Source organism: Macaca fascicularis, chromosome 2, assembly GCF_037993035.2.
Source record: "Macaca fascicularis isolate 582-1 chromosome 2, T2T-MFA8v1.1".
NCBI lineage: Eukaryota > Metazoa > Chordata > Mammalia > Primates > Cercopithecidae > Macaca > Macaca fascicularis.
Genome location: NC_088376.1, coordinates 32,528,514 through 32,547,690, shown reverse-complemented (window position 1 = coordinate 32,547,690; position 19,177 = coordinate 32,528,514). Strand labels below are relative to the sequence as shown.

The following is a 19,177-nucleotide window of genomic DNA, read 5'->3' as shown; positions in this document are numbered from 1 at the left end:
TTTCACATCGATCCTCCCATTGGTTCCTCACAGCAATGCTTTAAGGTTAAGTTGGAGAGGCCTTATACCCTGGCTTTCTACCTCAGAGAGGAAAAAAGAAAACAAAGATGAATCCTATCAACTTCCCTCTGCTTTATCTCCAAACATATTTGTATTTTCAACTTTTCCTCTATGATCTTTCATTTATTCAAGTCATCTTTCATTTATTAAGTACTTCTTACACTTCAGGTGTCAAATATTCATGACTTTGCAGTCTAATGGGAAGACCTTGCAGTTGTAGAGGAAAAGGTTCATTCAAGACTCTATCTTCTAATAGACCTTACTTTTTCAATTCTGATTCCTTTCTTACATAGCTTTGGTTTAACCTTCTGTTCCTTTATTTTGGCCTATAGAAAGATAGGCCTTCCTGACTCCTTACGAAGCTACCACTCCTTTTTCTGTTTATTTTTAATTGTTTCAACCCACTGCAATCTAGCTTTCCACCAATCAAATGTAATTGCTCCAAGGTCACCAATGATAATTTATTACAAAATCATCATTATTCTCAACTACTCTACAATACTGGGCAGCAATGACCTTTAATAACCTCTCTTCTTGTTGCTTCCATAATATTTCCAGCTTTTCTGGTCCCTTTCACTTGGTTTTTCTTCTACCCATAGTTTAAAATACTGTTTTTTTTGTTGTTGTTGTTTTTCCCTCAGCTCCTTTTAATCTCTTTTTGGACAATCTCATGTCAAAATTCTACTTATCATCTGTAGTCCACTTCCCCAAAGTGTTCTTTTTCTGAATTCCCACGTTGATTAATAGTAACGGCATCACCATGTACAAAGTAGCCCAACCCACACAGTAGCCTTCCCTTACTTCATCTCCCACTTTGTCAGTCACCAAGTTCTATGCATTTTACATAAAGTCTTCCTAAACTCTTTCTTCAGAGTGACCTAATTCAAACTCACTTCAGTCCTCACCTAAGCTATCATAACTACCTCCTAACTAGTCTCTCAAATGTTGACTCTCCTTCTAGTTCTATACATCCTTGTAGCAGACACAGGTACTTCACACAAATCCTTTCCTTTAAGGAGAGCCTCTGGTCCTCAGACATACAAGAAACCCAAGCCTGACCAGAGTACTACTCACCCCTACCAACATGTCTAGTCCAGGAAAGAGCACATGACTGAAACTAGACAATGTCTTCCTCAGGACTTCACTTTCCTGCCAAGGCTATCAGGGAAAAATACTCTCTTTTCTTTTGGGATTATGAGGACACAATCCCAGTAAGCAAAAACTGCTCATAGGAGGAATGAAAGAATGGGGGAGGATGGGAAACCCACTGTCACCAAATCTTGGATAGCTCTGCTTGCCTGGCCAGTAGAAATACTTTTGCATTTAAGCCAATTTGAGTTGGATTTCTGTCATTTGTAACCAAAAGTCCTGATTAACAATTCTCTATACCGCCAGTTAACGTTTCTAAATCATAGATAAAATGTTGTCTACTTTTATTTAGTCAACTAAATTTTGTTTGAGTATGCTATACTAAAGACTTCTACCACCCTGCCTTTAACTTTCACATATACCAATGTGCTTGTTGCGATTCAAATATAGCATGCCACTTTATGCAGCTATGCCCTTGCATATGCTGCTTCCTCTGCCTAGCACATCCCCCTCCCACCTCCTCATCCACAAAATGTATAGTAGGTTTGCATAAAATAAGGTGGAAAATTAGACAGCAGCAAGATCATGAAGGGTGTTGAATGACACAAAGTAAATACACTTTAACCTATAAAATTTCAAGCCAAAAAATTATAAAATAAGACTTGTATCTTAAAGAACTCACTGTGGATACAGTGTCAGGATTATCTAAAAATAAGGTGATACTAAAGGCAGAGAAAACAGTTAGTAGGCTATCACAATTAGTTTAAACCAGAGGCCATGTAGGATGGTTAAACAGTAAACTGGGACAACTTCTCTGGGAGAAAAGAAAAACCTGCCAACAGCCATCAATATCATCGATAAGTCTTTCAAACTTTAAGCTAGCATTTCTGCTTGCAGGAATTGAGACATAAGAAAATAATATGAGGCCTATAAAAATTTACATATCAAGATTTCAGTGAAGCATTATTTGCAACAAAAGATTGAAAATTTAAATGTTGAACAACAAAATGATTTAAAATATATATATCACACAGTGAAACTATCTAATATTTAAAAATAAAATCTTTAAAGAATTTCTAAAACATGGGATATACTAAAAAATGTTATATGGAATACAACACTGCAGTATATACAAAATAATCTTAATTATGTTAAATTGAAGAGGTTTTTTTCTTTTTCATTTTTAGCATCAACACTAGATGAGTTAGGTCAGTGGCAGAATTATGAGTAATTTGTTCTCTCCTTTTTTCTTTTTTTTTTCCCTAAGTAACATTGTCCTTAGCCATGATCCTTATTTGCTAAAGAAAATCACGACTTTATAGGTAAGAAAAATAAGGCCTAGAGCGGTCACATGACAAAGTTCACATTCTAAGAGTTAAGACCAAAACTTGAACACTACCTATGTGAAGACTCACTGCCAAGAAGCAAACCTGCACAGCCAAAGTCATTTACCCCATAACTCCCGTGAGCCTGAGCCTCAAAGGCAAACCAAACCTACTGAGTGACTTTAAACTTGCTGAGCTACAATCCCCTCTAAATTCATAACTCGAAAGCTATAAAATAGCAAATGAGCAGACTACAGAAAAAGGTAGTTTAAGATGCTTGTTTTTATGACTTTATTTTTACCTAAATAGCCCTACAAAGAACAGAAAAGGAAATAATAGCACACCAGACTGGAGAAACAAGGTCTCAGAGTAAGTTGTTAAGGGACACTGTTATTCTAGAGTCTGTTTTATTTTGATCTTTAAAAGAATAAGAGAATGCTTTATTAGATGAGATTATTTCCTTGAATTAAGACCTCCATAATCTGTTACAATCACAAATAAACTCTATAGACTTAAGTACTCAACTCATTTAAGTAGGGTCCCTAACAAAAAGTCATTTGGTAGCTTAAAAAGTAGAATTTGAAAGTAGTATTTGTGAAATAAAAGGGCTTCAGTGAAAGGAGTTTGAGCAGCTACTAGATAGGAGAAAAGACAAAATAATTACCAGGGACAATTTTTCTTTATTTTGAGATAGTCTTGCTCTGTTGCCCAGGTTGGAATGCAGTGGCACAATCTCAGCTCACTGCCACCTTCGCCTCCCGGGTTCAAGCGACTCTCCTGCCTCAGCCTCCCAAGTAGCTGAGACTATAGGCGCACGCGACCACGCCCAGCTAATTTCTGTATTTTTGGTAGAGACGGGGTTTCACCACGTTGGCCAGGATGGTCTTGATCTCTTGACCTCATGATCCGCCCACCTCAGCCTACCAAAGTGCTGGGATTACAGGCGTGAGCCACTGCGCCTGGCCAGGGACAATTTTTTTAAAATCTCTATTTCAACCTTATAAATTAAGAAACTGTGGTTTTCTATAGATGCCATGTAAATGATAGTACCACCTAAAAAATTAATACATTTAAAATGTTTCTAAGCCAGGTACAGTGGCTCATGCCTGTAATCCCAGCACTTTGGGAGGTCGAGGTGGGTGGATAACTTCAGGTCAGGAGTTCAAGACCAGTCTGGCCAACACAGCAAAACCCCATCTTTACTAAAAATAGAAAAATTAGCCAGGCGTGGTTGTGAGCACCTACAGTCCCAGCTGCTCAGGAGGCTGAGGTGGGAGAATCGCTTGAACCCAGGAGGCTGAGGTTGCAGTGAGCTGAGATTGTGCCACTGCACTCCAGCCTGGGCAACAAAGTGAGACTCTGGCAAAACAAAAACAAAAACAAAACAACAATAAAATGTTTCTAAGTTGATAAGTAAAGATGGCATCATAGAGCTGGGCACAGTGGTGTACACCTGTAGTCCCAGCTACTCAGGAGGCTGATATGGGAAACTATACCACTATCTTAATTTCACTGTTTTTTTTTTTTTTTTTTTTTTTTTTTTTTTTGAGATGGAGTCTCGCTCTGTCACCCAGGCTGGAGTGCAGTGGCGCAATCTCGGCTCACTGCAAGCTCCGCCTCCCGGGTTCACGCCATTCTCCTGCCTCAGCCTCCCGAGTAGCTGGGACTACAGGCGCCCGCCCCTGCGCCCGGCTAATTTTTTCTATTTTTAGTAGAGACGGGGTTTCACCATGGTCTCGATCTCCTGACCTTGTGATCCGCCCACCTCGGCCTCCCAAAGTGCTGGGATTACAGGCGTGAGCCACCACGCCCGGCCAATTTCACTGTTTTTTAAATGAATTTTCAAATGGTGCCCTTATGTAGATTTAGAAAGGGTTTGCAGTAACCAATGCAAAAGCACCATCCAGTGGTAAAAGATGATAATTACAATTTATACAGTTATTAAAAGCCATATTAGCTAAATGATTTGTGACTCTGCCTTTTCTCCCACACACATTCCAGGAAAGAAAAGGTAAACTGGCTATATAATATTGAGGGTATCTCCTATTTGTTGCCATTTTCTTAATCAAACCTTACTATATTAAGTTGGCATTTTGTTGTTGTTTTTCTGTCTTGCCTACCAATTATCCAAATGCTTGGTTGGGAACAGAATTAGGAGAGGGGCATTGTTAAAATTCATCGAAAGCCTTTATTAAGTCACAGGCTAGAAAATGGTTTATAAAAGTGTGTGAGGGGGTGAATTTCCAGTGGAACTCTAGCTACCAACAACCATTCCACAGAACAACAAATAAGTCATTCTATGTACTTTTTAAAAAGGTGATCATTGGTAGGTAATCTAGACCTTCCTGAAAAGGGCCAGGTAAAGATTCACAATCAGATATTTCATAAAGAATTCAGAATTTCTAAAGGGAACATGAATCTTGAACGTGACCATATTTACCTCCAATTTGAAGGAAAAACATCAGGTAAACAGTGTGTTCCCAATAAATCTACTCCTATCCTATCAGAAAACAGATGAATAAAATCTTCAGTTTCCAACATAACAGCTTTTTAATCACCTTTTTTTTTTTTTTTTAAATTACAAAGTTTAATATAATTTTGGGAGGCTGAGGTGAGCAGTTCACTTTTGAGCCCAGGGGTTCAAGACCAGTCTGGGCAACATACTGAAACCCCATCTCTACTAAAACTACAAAATTAATCGGGCATGGTGGCATGCACCTGTAGTCCCAGCTACTCAAGAGGCTGAGGTGAGAGGATCCCTTGAGCCCAGCAGGTTGAGCCTGCAGTCAGCCCTTATCACATGCCACTGCACTCCAGTCTGGGCAACAGTGAGACCTCGTTGCAAAGGAAAAAACAAAAAACAAAACCCCAAAACTTTAATAAAACTAAAAACAAATTATTACAGAAACCCAGTAAGGGTGATTCTTTGTTCTGAAACAACTTTACATCAAGTCTACTTGATATCAAATGGTATTACTGCTTGGGATCATAAGATATTTAACAAAAAGTACAGCATGTTGCACCTTGGTAATGGCAAAAAAATCAATTACTGGGCCATAATTTTCTCCTTTTATACTCTAAAAAATACTTCAATATGTTTGAATCTGAAATAAGAAGCCTAACAAATACCACCAATGATATCAAACAAGCTTATCCTACCTTCACTAGTGCCTGCAGTCCAACACACCTGGAGGTTATGAGATTTTTTAAAAACTACTTTCATGAAAACATAGGAGTCACTCAAATAATTGAGGTTCCCCAGTGATTACTGAATGGCTGTTAATGTTTAAAGTGTGCACCACAATCATTTAACATGTAACAGAATGAGCTATGAGCAAAAGGATGCATACATCTAAACCAAAGGTAATTCAGTAATAAATTACTAAAGGTTTCAAACCTTTGGTTTGAATTTTAGTAATAAACTGTATTTACTGATACATTTATTAATATTTAGTAATATATTACTAAATTAAATTTTAGTAATTTATTATTATTTCAGGACAAAATAAAACTAGTTGCAATACCATCATATTCAGCTGTTTAATATAATATTTTCTTCTCCATGACAGAGATCTTAGATTTATAAGCCCCCTCCACTGAAAATTCATTTGAATTATAAAACTGCTATACTAAGTCTTCCACTAACACAAGGCCCACTACTATAAATGTTTCTACAACAACGGACTTTACTCATATACAGTTATGTATGAACGCTAAGTTACAAGGAGGCTTAAACAGCAACAAACTAAAAAATTACAAGAGCTGCCTATATTACTGCAAGAGACTACTAGAAAATAACCTACCATAATAGGAATTCCCATACTATTTTCCTCTGGTGGAGGCAGTTGTACTGTTTCAATTCCAATCACAGGCCTGTAGCAGAAAACAGATATCAAAAGAAAGAATATGCTGATCCTAGAAATTAAGGGCTATGTTATAAATAAGTAGTACCTTAACAAAACATTGAATTATTGGATATTCAAAAACTTACTTTGGATTTTATTAATTCAGAATTTACTTTTATCCTTCTATCAAGAAAAAAATACTAATCTGTGTAACAAAACATTTTTTAAAGGCTTTCTTTATATATTAAACAGAATTGGCTTCCCAGAAGAGACTTAAAAAGTGGTGTTTGATTCTTAGAATTGCTAGCAGCAACAAGTCATCCTCATAAGTCTTAAACACACACACACACACACACACAAACACACACATAAACTTTTCAAATATATTCACTAATAATATATTCAGTTGCTTACTAATCAGTAATTATGTACCCATGGGGATGTCTTGATTTAAGAAACTGCCTATGAAAAGTTTAAAGTATTCAATCTATACACTTTCTGAATATGTAGAACATACTCATTTTAGTAATACATAAATTTAAGAAATCACTGTAATATCTCTCAAAGAAAACTGGTAATTATATATATATAATATATAAAAAGTATATATATATATATATATACTTTTTTAAAGGTTAGAATAATATATACATATTATTTAGTAACTGGCTTCTCTCCATCACTCTTCACTTACCAATGTGGACCTTAAATATTCTGCAACACCGTGAATACGACATTCCATTCAAAAATACTATATTTAATTTCCTAAGAGTAAATATTTGGGTTGCTTCTATTTTTAAATTCTTACATAATAATTTTTCTCAGAATATTACATATTCTTATATAATACTTTTCCCAAGATAAAAAATAAAATTCCACAAGTTAATTTTAGTGAAATGGCTTGTCTTTACATAAATAAAATTAGGCTTAAAAAATTATGGAGTCATAATTCTCATGTGCAATGACCTAGAAAGAAGAAATGTCAGAATTACATTCCCTACATAAAAGTGTGGGGCCAACCACATTTCTTTTGTTTTGTTTTCTTTTCTTTTGAGACAAAATCTTGCCCTGTCACCCAGGCTGGAGTGCAGTGGCACAAAATGTAGTTTCAATCTCCTGGGTTCAAGTGATCCTCCCACCTCAGCCTCCCGAGTAGCTGTGACCACAGGCGTGCATCACCTTGCCCAGTTCATTTTTAAATTTTTTTTGTAGAGATGGGGTCTCATTATGTTGCCCATGCTGGTTCCAAACTCCTCGGCTCAAGCGATCCTCCTGCCTTGGCCTCCCAAAGTGCTGAGCCACTGCACCCACCCACACATTTCTTATTGTTCTGAAAGAATCGTCATCAATGCTATGACAAAGAATCATCTTTGCTATAGTAATTACAGTTGTAGTAATTAACACCTTCTAAAATGTTAGAAGACATAAACTATCCTTGGATAGCTGGAGGAAGGTCAGCTATAATTCTAAACATAAAAATCTGTTATTTCTTCTCTTGTCAAAATTACTTAAGAACAAATCAACCTCATCAGAAAATATTAAAGGTACATTATTTTAGGTTCTACAGTATGTAACAGATAAGGTAATAGAATTAGTTTGCCATATGGTGGCAGTAAATATAAAAGAAAATTAATGTCTTGAGTACGTTCATTTACAAAGTTAATGTCTTCCCTGAGTCATGTATTTTAAATAAAGATTTCAAAAAGAGGAGGCTTTACAGGTTTTCATAATTATGTTTTAATCTTGTTATATTAATAGTCAAGCTCAAAACAATATCAAGAGTGTATTTCTGACTGACTGAAAATAGCCTTCTGTTACTAATAGCATTTACCAAAACAAACTGCCTCAAAAACTATATGGCTCTTGATGCTTATAAGGCAACATGTAATTGCAACGATTTTCATTGTATTAACTAAAATTCACGTATCTTATAAAAAAATAAATTTTCTTACTTTAACCAAATCCACCTAGCCTAGCCTCCTACCTCCACAAATATTTACTCAATAATTGTTTGTTAATGACTACTTATATGCTAAATGCAAGGAATACAGCAGTAAACACAAGAATAGTTTCTGGTTTCATGAAACTTACACAAAATCTCTCATGTATTTCCTTTTCCCTGATTTGTAATATGGGATCATTAAGACCAGCTTAAGTTAACAGCCTAAGGATAAAAAATACTACAGTGTCTCTTCACCTATAATTTACAATTTAAAAAAACACTACACAGAAAAATTCAAGTAAGAAAGTTTTTCCTGCTATGACTATGACTGCTTTAAAGTCGTTCTGTTCTATAGAAATAAAGTTATTTCAAAGGGAAAAATGTTTGATGCCCTTTATTTACTATACTAACCCACTAGATGCTAAGTAACAAATGTTTAAGTTACATGAAACAACTGAAAAATGTATAAGAGCATCTTTTCATACAAAATTATCAAAGTATGTCAATCTTCTCAATTTGTTTATAGACGTTATTGCCAAAGTTGTCTTATAATCCAAGACACTGAGAGATAAGAAGCTACAATGATGAGTAGATCCAAACTGAGAGTAAATATGTGCACAGATTGTACATAGTTTAATCATAGAGTTAAAACACATCTGAAAACCCTTCTCTCTATTAAGAAAGAGGAGGGAAGTGGGCACAGTGGCTCATGCCTGTAATCCTAGCACTCTGGGAGGCCGAAGTGAGAGGATCACTTGAGCTCCGGAGTTCGAGACCAGCCTGGGCAACAGAGCAAAACTCTGTCTCTATAAGAAAACAAAACTAAAACCAAACAAAACCAAAACAAAAGCACACATCTGAATATTGTAAAGGCCCAGTCTTCCACAGAGTGAGCATCCTTTAAGGTAGGGGCTGTGTCTCACTCATTTCATCAGTATGTCCACCTCTATGGTTTTCCTTAATATATAACAGTGATGAACAATTTCTCATGCACAAGCATTTCACATACTGATGATTTTATCTTGTCAGCAGAAGTACTATGGGTTTTTTTTTTTCCTTTTTTGTTTTGGTCAAGTAGATACAAAATTTCATAGGTTATAAACCAACATCAGCAATTTCATATGGTCCAACCTAGTATCAATTGCTCACAACATTAAGTTCGCAGAGCTATCGGTAGGTACCATTTCTTATTGCTCTAAGGACTCACCTTCTAATAAGGGAGAAAGAGAAATAAAAAGTAAACTACAAAGCAGTGCAATAAGTGCTCTCCTAAAAGTCTGCTGTGTGTATCTGTGAGAGAGGGAAACAGACATACATACATACAGTGCATTAGGAATCACAAGATATACCAGTTGATGAATCCTATGAGGAAAATTGGAGTGCAACCTAGAATATAAAATTAAATTAGATTCCTTTGCTCAGTGATCACTGTACTGAGATTTATACATTTAAATAAATATAAAATTACCAGGAAACCACTAATTTCTTCCTAAGATAAGATACAAGCAAGAATGTCTGCTCTTATCACTCTTATTTAATATCATATTGAAGAAAAGCACTGCAATAAGGGTATAAGGAATAAGAGACATATAGTTTGGAAGGGAAGAAATAAAAGTGCTTGTATTCACAGACAACATGATTGCCTTCCATGGAATCTATTAAAAAGTGCCTAGAATTAATAAGCTTAGCAAAGTCACAGAGTATGATCGCTACTTCTACATACTACCAATCAACAACTGGAAATCAAAACAAAAGGCAGTACCATTTATACTACCCCAATACTCAAAAATACTAAGGTATAAATTCAACAAAATAGACACAGACTCTGTATGCTGAAAATTACAAAATACTGATGAAAGACATCAAAGACAACATAAAGAAAAGAGATACAGGAGCTCCCCTCTTATCCACAGAGGATATATGCCACCCCTCCCTCACTCCATGGAAGCCCCAAAATAGTGCTGAACCCTATATATACTACGTTTTGTCCGGCACAGGTTGAACATCCTTAATCTGGCAATTCAAAATCTGAAATGCTCTGAAACTTTTTGAGTACTCATATGATGCCACAGGTGGAAAATTCCACACATAAGTACTTAACAGAAACTTTGGTTCATGCACAAATTTAAAATATTTTACAAAATTACCTTTGGGTTTACATGTATAAGATTATGAAACAAATGAATTTCGTGTTTAGACTTGGGTCCCATCCCCAGGCTCTCTCACTACATATACGCTAATATTCTAAAATCACAAACACATCTAGTCCCAAGCATTTCAGACAAGGATTACTCAACCTGTACATACATACCCTATGATAAAGTTTAATTGATAAATTAGGCAAAATAAGAGATTAGCAACAACTAATATAGAACAACTTTAACAACAAACTGTAAAATAAAAGTGAGATGAATGTGGTCTCTCTCAAGATACTTTAATATTTTTGGACCATAATTGACTGCAGGTGTTTCAAGCTAAACAGTAGATAATGGGAAACTACTGTACCATGCTCATGGTTGGGAAGACTCATTATTCTTATAATGTCAATTTTTCCTCATTTAATTTATAGGTGAAAAGTAATCACAGTCAAAATTTCAGTGGGCTTTTTTGCAGAAATCAATAAGCTGATGTGAAATTCATATGGAAAGGAAAAGAAATTAGAAAAACCAAAGCAATTTTGAAAATGATTTAAAATTGAGGGATTCATACTACTAGAGAGCTACAGTAAGGCCAGGCACATTGGCCCACGCCTATAATCCCAGCGCTTTGGGAGGACAAGGTGGGAGGACTGCTTGAGCCCAAGAGTTCAAGATCAGCCTAGGCAACATGGCAAGATCCTGTCTCTACAAAAAAATTAAAAATTAAGCAGGCATGATGGTGCCCACCTGTAGTCCCAGCTATTTGGGAGGCTGAGGTGGGAGGATTGCTTGAGCCTGGGAGGTTAAAGCTGTAGTGAACTGAGAACATGTCACCGTACTCTAGCCTGGGCAACTGAGCAAGATCCCGTCTCAAAAAAAAAAAAAAAAAAAGAAAGAAAGCAAGAATAGTGATATTGGAGTAAGAATAAACACATAGATTCAATGGAATGGAACAGAAGATTCCATAAATAGATCTACACACATATAGTCAACTGATTTCTGACAAAAGTACAAAGGCAGTTCAACACAGTAAAGTATTATCTTTCCAACAAATCATCCTGAAACAACTGGATAATTCATTTGGAAAATGAGGATAACTGATATTTGCTTATATAGTCATAAAATCTCTAGGTATAAACAAAATAATATTGGTTGGCTACAGTACAGGAAACCAGATGACTTGAGATTGATGTGAATAGAGATGGAAGAGACAATTTTTACATTATACAGTTTGTATTCCTTGTAAATCATGAACTACAATTGCCTGTTACAAGTGACACAGATGAATCAGATGCATACCAATGTACTAAATACTAAGAATTACAAAAAACAATGCTTTCCTCAATAAATTACTAAAATGTATGAAACAGATACATTTTACTCTGCCAGTCTGTTTTCTTCCAGCACAAAGGCTGTTAAACCAGTCAGAAATCATTAGGAGTGGAGCCTGGGAATTCAGAATTTTAAAGAAGTGATTCTAATTCAGAGCTAAGGTTTAGAACCAATGACAGGGCATGGTTATCACATGCAATGCACTGTACTGGCCAAGCTGAGTTAATAAAATATTCCCTTCCCTCAAAGGCAAAAGCAAATGACCAAGATACAATGATTGTACATAGAATATTAATTTGGTCACATGATACTACAGATGAAATAATTTAAGAAAAATAATTTTTGCCAAACCCCAATGAAAACATTAGGTTAAAAAGTTGGTAGGAAACATGATGAATCAAGTTGACAACATTTGCACAGACTGGTATTATCACTAGGAATAGAGCAACTTGTTACGTGCCCACTTGTGCAGTAATGTACATATGTTTATCTACATGTATGTATGTGTGTATATATGCATATATATCAACCTATAATAGACATGACATACAGAATAAAGTGATAGGTGGCTATATGCATATTGACAATTGCTTTATTACACCTGACAGTCTTAAAAACAAACAACAGTGGAATCTAAACAAATCTTTAAAGCTACTGATTCACCAAGAAAAGAGAGGAATACGTTAAACGACACTGTGAAGATACAATCAGCTAAACTAGAATGTGGGAAATCCTACAGAACAAATGACACAGGTTCTTCAATAAATACATTCATTTTTTAAAAGAGAAGGGGAACCTAGTATAGAAAGAGACTTAGGAAACTAATCATATGCAATGTTCAAATCCTGTTTAGATCTATTCTAACAAACTAACCTTCAAGACATCTGACACACACACAAAATGAAATGCAAATTAATTTTGCTTCAAAATACTCTAAAGACATTGAGGAATGGTAAAATGCTGGTAATTGGTCTTAATTCACAGGGGCTCATTAATGTCTTTTCTGCATGACAAAACTGAACAATTATTAAAATTAAAGAAATTCAATTATATCATGCTATCACAAAAAAAGAAAATAATGCAGTTTTAGATTGACATCTCCCTATTATTCTATTCACAAATGATACTGTTTTCCTTTTTTGACACTTCATTCTGAAAAAGTTAAAGTGGTTAGGTCCAAATTTAGTCACTAAACTTTATAGCAATACATATATCAACCAATTTAAGGAAATCTAGATCTGGTAAATCCACATCAGGGTTTCTCAATGTTGGCACTACCAACATTTTAGGACATATAATTCTCTGTCATGGGGTCTACTCCTATCCATTGCAGGATATTTAGCAGCATCTCTGGTCTCTACCCACTAGATGCCAGTAGCATAACCCGTCCCCCTAAATTGTGATGACCAGAAATATTTCCAGATATTGCCAAATGTCCCCTGGAGAACAATAATAGTCCCCATTTGAGAAAGACTGATCCAAATTAATGATTTCTTAGAATGGTGAGCTTACTACAAAAAGTAAAAGGAACTTAGTAGTACGTTCCTTAAAATATGGCAGAAACAACTTGAATAAAATGACTAGTTAGCAACAGACAAATGGTATTTTTCTCTATGTTAACAGGAATACTCAAGTATCTGAAGACTTAATCTTTTAGAAAATGTAAATATGTACAATCCTTACTTTTAAACACAATATATTAAACAAATTAGGCTTTTTAATGGCTCAAGATAATGAACGTTATATCTACTTAAAATCAGCTCACTCAAAAAAGTAGGAATAACATCACAACATATAGCAGAATAAGAACTCCAAAACTCCATCCCTTCACAAAGCAATGAACAGGTGGCAAAACAGCCAGAATCAACATTTTCATAATTCTAGAATTCAATTAAAACCTTTTAACAACCAGAGGAACACATAATGAAGAAAGATGCTGCTAGATTTTCATAGGAAAATGCTGTGGAATTTTAATTTACTGCATATCACTCCCAATTCCCCCTACATGGCAGCATCCATGATACCAGCCCACATTTGGTTCCTGATGTGGGTACCAGGTAAACTAATATGGACCTTATTCTCAAAAAATTGTGGTTATATGTTTTGAACTATGTAGTGGCTCCCTGAAGGACTGGTTCAAGGGCTTGTCTTTTTTCCACCAGTCTTGGAGATTCCCAGTACTGAAGCATCTTTCCCAGTGGTGTCTGTCAAAAGCATTTCTCTCTCTCTCATCTGTGTGTAAGAGGTAACAACTGGGGCAAACAATAAACATCTAAAAACCCAGGAAGGAAGAAGCTGGAGAAGCAGATACATATGAAAATAAAGGCTTTGAAACCTCCCATATACACTAGGAAACCTAGAGGCCACATGCATGTCCAGGACTGGCCATATGTTCAGAGAAGACTCATGAAGACCCTAAACTTTCACCTCTGGCTGATCTTTCAGTTCTGCACAAGCAAGAAGTGAAGACTAGGACAGAACTATAAGCAGCTTGGCTGAGCATTATGTACCCCAACACAGAAGCAATTTCTAAAATCTAGGAGAGTCTGTTTTTGTTTGGGCTTTTGGGGGGAGTTGTTGGGGGGAGATGGAGGCATTTAGGAAAACCTCTGCCAAATCAGAGCCGATCACCAAGAGAATGAACAGAGAATTCAGTGGACATACACAATGAAAAACACAGACTTTACAAAAATAGTTTTAAAAGACTCATTAAACAACCACAAGAACAAGCAGCAATAACAATCCCCAGGGAGGGGGAAAAATTGGATCTCCAGCTACAATATTCAAAATATCCAATTTCCAACAAAAACATTTGAGGCACGCAAATAAAGATCAAACTATATCCTAGTCACAAGAGAAAAAGAAATTAATAGAAATTGTCCCAAAGGAAGGCCAGACACTGGATTTACTAGACAAAGACTTTAAATCAACTGCCTAAAATATGCTCACAGAAAAACAAAACAAAACAAAACAAAAAAAACCCTGAACAAAGAACTAAAGGGAACCAGAATGTCATCTCACCAATGAATACTGATGTAGAGAATATTGATGTTAAAAAATGGAAATCACAGAAAGGAAATAAACAGAAATTCTGGAGCTAAATAATAAAATAATTAAAATAGAAAATAGCTAGTTCTTTGAAAAGATCAACAAAACTGATAAGTCTTTTTAGCTAGACTGACAAAAAGAAGACCCACATTACTAAAATCAAAAACAAAAGTAGGCACATTACTACTGACCTTATAAAAGGTTACTACTGTTAAGGTTATAATTGTAAGCCAACAAATTAGACTATTTATACAAAATGGACAAATTCCTAGAAACATAAACTATCAAAACTGACCCAAGAAATAGAAAACTGAATAGTCCTCTAACACAGTGGTCCCCCACCTTGTTTTGCACCAGGGCCTGGTGTTGTGAAAGACAATTTTTCCATGGGGTAGGGGTTTGGGCTGAAACCGTTCCACCTCAAATCATCAGGCATTAGATTCTCATAAGTAGTGCACAACCTAGATCTCTTGCATGCACAGTTTACAATAGGGTTCCTATGAGAATCTAATGCTGCCACTGATCTGACAGGAGGCAGAGCTCAGGCAGTAATGCTCGCCTGAAGGTCGCTCACCTCTTGCTGTGCAGCCGGTTCCTAATGGGCGGCGGACCATATGTGGCCTGGCAGTTGGGGACCCCTGCTATAACAAATAAAGAGACTGAATCAAGAATTAAAACCTCCCAACAAAGAAATGCCTAGAATTACATGGCTTTGCTGATGAAGTCTACCAAAAATTTAAAGAACATAAAATCTTCTCAAAATAAAAAAAGAGGGAGCACTTGAATACTCTTCAACAAATAGTGCTAGGACAACTGAATATCCACATTTCTTGGGACCAAAACTAGATACTTCATACAAAACTAGAAAAAGACATCATGAGGAAACAAACAACAGACTAACATCCCTTATGATTACATAAAAATTTTCAACAAAATACTAGCAAACCAAATTCAGCAGCATATTGAAAGAATTATAGACCATGCCCAAGTGGGACTTATACCAGGAATGCAAGGGTGGTTGTACACTTTAAAATATTTAATATACACATTAATAAAATGAAAGGAATAAACACATGATAATCTCAACTGATGTAGAGAAAAAGCATTTACAAAATCCAGTATGTTTTCATGATAAAAACACTCAAATCACAGAAGGGAACTTCTTTACCATGATAAAGAACATTTATTTAAAAACCCACAACTAATATCATAGATAAGCGTGAGAAACTCAATGCTTTCTTCCTAAGATCACGAGCGAGATAAAGATGCCACTTTCACCACTTTTATTCAACACTGTTCTACAAGTTCTAACTAGATCAACTAGGTAAGAAATAAAAGCCATTCAAATTGGAAAGTCGTAAAACAAACCAAAAAATCATCTCTATTTGCAGATATGATGTTATACATAGAAAATCCTAAAGAATGTTTTGTTTTGTTTTCTTTGAGATGGGGTCTAACTCTGTCACACAGGCTGGAATGCAGTGGCGCTATCTCAGCTCACTGCAACCCTCTGCCTCCTGGGCTCAAGCGATCCTCCTACTTCAGCCTCCTGAGTAGCTAGGACCATAGGCATGTGCCACCACAGTCAGCTAGTTTTTTGTATTTTTGGTAGTGACAGGGATTCACTATGTTGCCCAGGCTGGTCTTGAACTCCTGAGCTTAAGCGATCTGCCCACCGCGGCCTCCCAAAGTGCTGGGATTATAGGTGTGAGTTACCATGCAAGGTCAAGAATTAAAAAAAAAAAAAAAAAAAACCTATCAGAGTTAATGTACAAATTCAGCAAAGTTGCAGAATATAAGATAAAGCCACAAAATCTGTTGCTTTTCTATATACTAGCAATGAACAATCCAAAAGTAAGAAATTAAGAAAGCAATTCTATTTAGCATCAGAAAGAATAAAACTTAGGAAAAAAAATAGCTCTGATAGTTTGATGACTCAGAAAGCCCAGGCCTAAAAATGAACACAAGGAAAATATTTACAAATAATAAAACACATTATTGGTGTGCTGAGTGTGTGCATGTGCACACTTGCTATCAGGTATCACTATGTCAAAAGACTTACTCTTACAGAACAAGGAGTTGCTTTAAACTCACTGGTAAAAGGCATTCCTAATAAAGAGGGCAGGATGCAAAGTTGACCAGGATGCAGGAGGACAGACTGGTAGAAATATACACCGATACAGCCTCTCTGCAACTGGCAATCACTAGCAAAATTTTCAATGCACATCCCACTGAAAAAGATCTCCAAGATATATCGGAGGTGAGGAGTAGTACAAAACAATCAAATAACCCAACTTGTCTGTTAAAAGGAGGAGAAAAATCAAGAACAGATTTGATATGCTTGGTTTATCTGTTGTAAAATTTGCATTACCAATACTCTCTGCATCACAGGGCAGAAACCTTAAACTACATTTCCCAGAATCTCTTTTTATTGACTGATTTAAGGATAGCGTCTGCCAACAAGGGGCACACATGCAAGATTAAATGAAGAGAAAGAAAAGCAGTTTTTGTCTGATGGCAACTGGTTTACATGAGAAGATGATAGGCATGAGGCTGGAAGCAGCTGTTGCATTAAGAAACATCTGCCTTTTCTGGACTCAATACTGTACAATGCTAATTTTTCTAATTAAATCCATAATCTCAATGGAATATCAGTTATGCTCAACAGTTTTCATCGCACTTCAAAATATTTTAAAAATTTATATGGAAGACCAAAGGGTAAAGAGCCAATCTGGGGGGGTGGGGGTGGGAAAGGTTGAACTACACATCATATACAAGAATAAAATTCTAGGTCATTCAGAAAAGTAAATGGAAAAAAAATTGCAAATTTTTCGAACAGAATATTTTTTAAGACCTTGTTTCTTACACAACACTAAAAAGGGTGAAAAACCCAAAAAAGATTGATAAGAATGATTATACTAAAAATTTTAAAGTTCTAAATGAGTGACTCCTAAAACAAAGTAAAGACTAGCCACAGATTGAGCGGTATAACAAAACCAATAAAAGATTAATAGCCTACATACAGATAGATTAAATAGACATATACTTATCAGTACAAAGAAAAAATAAGCAATTCACAAAAAACATTTAACTTGTCAAAAATACACAGAAATATACTCAATTTCTTTAGAAATCTGGGAAATGCAAATTAAAACAAAGTATCACTCATATACATCAGAATGCCAAAATTAAAGTCAAACTAAAATAATTATCGGCGAGTTTGAGAGTAAAGAATGACTCTTACTCAATTGCTTGTGGCAATATAATCAGTACAGTCCCTTTGAAGAAAATAATAATTACATAATAAAGGTGAACATGCCTATATCCTATGACCCAGCAATTCTACCCCTACATATCAATCTCAGAGAAACTGTACAAAAAAAGACACACATTGTACTAGAATTTCTACAACATTATTTGTAATAGCTAAAACTAGAAGATACCTAACTACAGAATGTTAATAGATAAACAGCAGTTTATTTGTATCAGATATACAGCAACTATTATTTTTATTTGTATAGATTTATCAGGTGCAAGTGCAATTTTGTTACACGCACAGATTGTGTAGTGGTCAAATCAGGGCTTTTGGGGTATCCCCCGAGATACAGATATATAGCAATTACAACAAATGTATCATCATGGATAAATTTTTAAAGCAGTGATAAAATAACAACAACAAACGTATCATCATGGATAAATTTTTAAAGCAGCGATAAAAAGATACATAAAGCATACCGTTAATTTAAAATCTTAGAAAAAATAAATGTAACAGTAATATTATACTGTTTATGGATATGTAAATACAGTATAAGTGAAAACAACCTAGATGATAAAAGCTAACTTTCAAAGTGGTTACCTTGGAAAAAGGGGGGGCAGAGCTCTAGTTATATATGTAAACATTTCATTCTTTAAGAGACACGAAGCAAATATGGCAAAGTATTGACAGCTGCTTATTCCTAGCGATAGGTAGTTAGGTTTATATTTTATTTTATCCTGTGTGTCTCAACATTTCAATTTAATTAAAACCATTTTTCAAGAAAGATCACTCTGATTGGTCCGAGTGTAGAAGATGAACTGAAATGGGGGCAAAATTGGAGAAGGGTAGACTGGTCAGAGAACTACTGCATTAGTCCAATAAGAAATGACAGCCGCATGAACTAAAGCCATGAAAGTACAAGGGAGAGATCAATATTACATATATATATGAATTAGAACTACTGAGTTCTTCATACAGTTATGTAAGCAGGGTACGCCTGTGGGTCATTTTCCTTTCTTTAAAATCTCCTATATTAGACATTTCTCAAAAGAAGACACAAATAGCCAAGTATATATTTTTTTAAAAGTTCACTCTCTCATCACCAGGGAAAGGCAAATTAAAACCATGAGATATCACCTCAC

General features: G+C 35.5%; 1 protein-coding gene across 10 annotated transcripts in view; it reads right to left on the bottom strand.

Annotated features, from left to right (window-relative positions):
• The window catches only part of ANKRD28 (ankyrin repeat domain 28), a 191,803-nt gene that overhangs the window by 138,843 nt on the left and 33,783 nt on the right, over positions 1-19,177 (bottom strand). For 6 of the 10 annotated variants that reach the window (XR_012430663.1, XR_010584705.2, XM_045385170.2 and 3 more), the window contains one exon: positions 6,278-6,347. The exons of 3 other annotated variants lie outside the window; for them this stretch is intronic. Coding sequence is in view for 4 of the 7 variants with exons in the window: in XM_045385170.2 (XP_045241105.1) it covers positions 6,278-6,295 (18 nt within the window). In the remaining 3 variants the exon portion in view is untranslated. Of the gene's footprint in view, positions 1-6,277; positions 6,348-9,468; positions 9,488-19,177 lie in introns of those variants that run through there. One more of the 10 variants, XM_065539358.2, reaches the window with a different exon arrangement.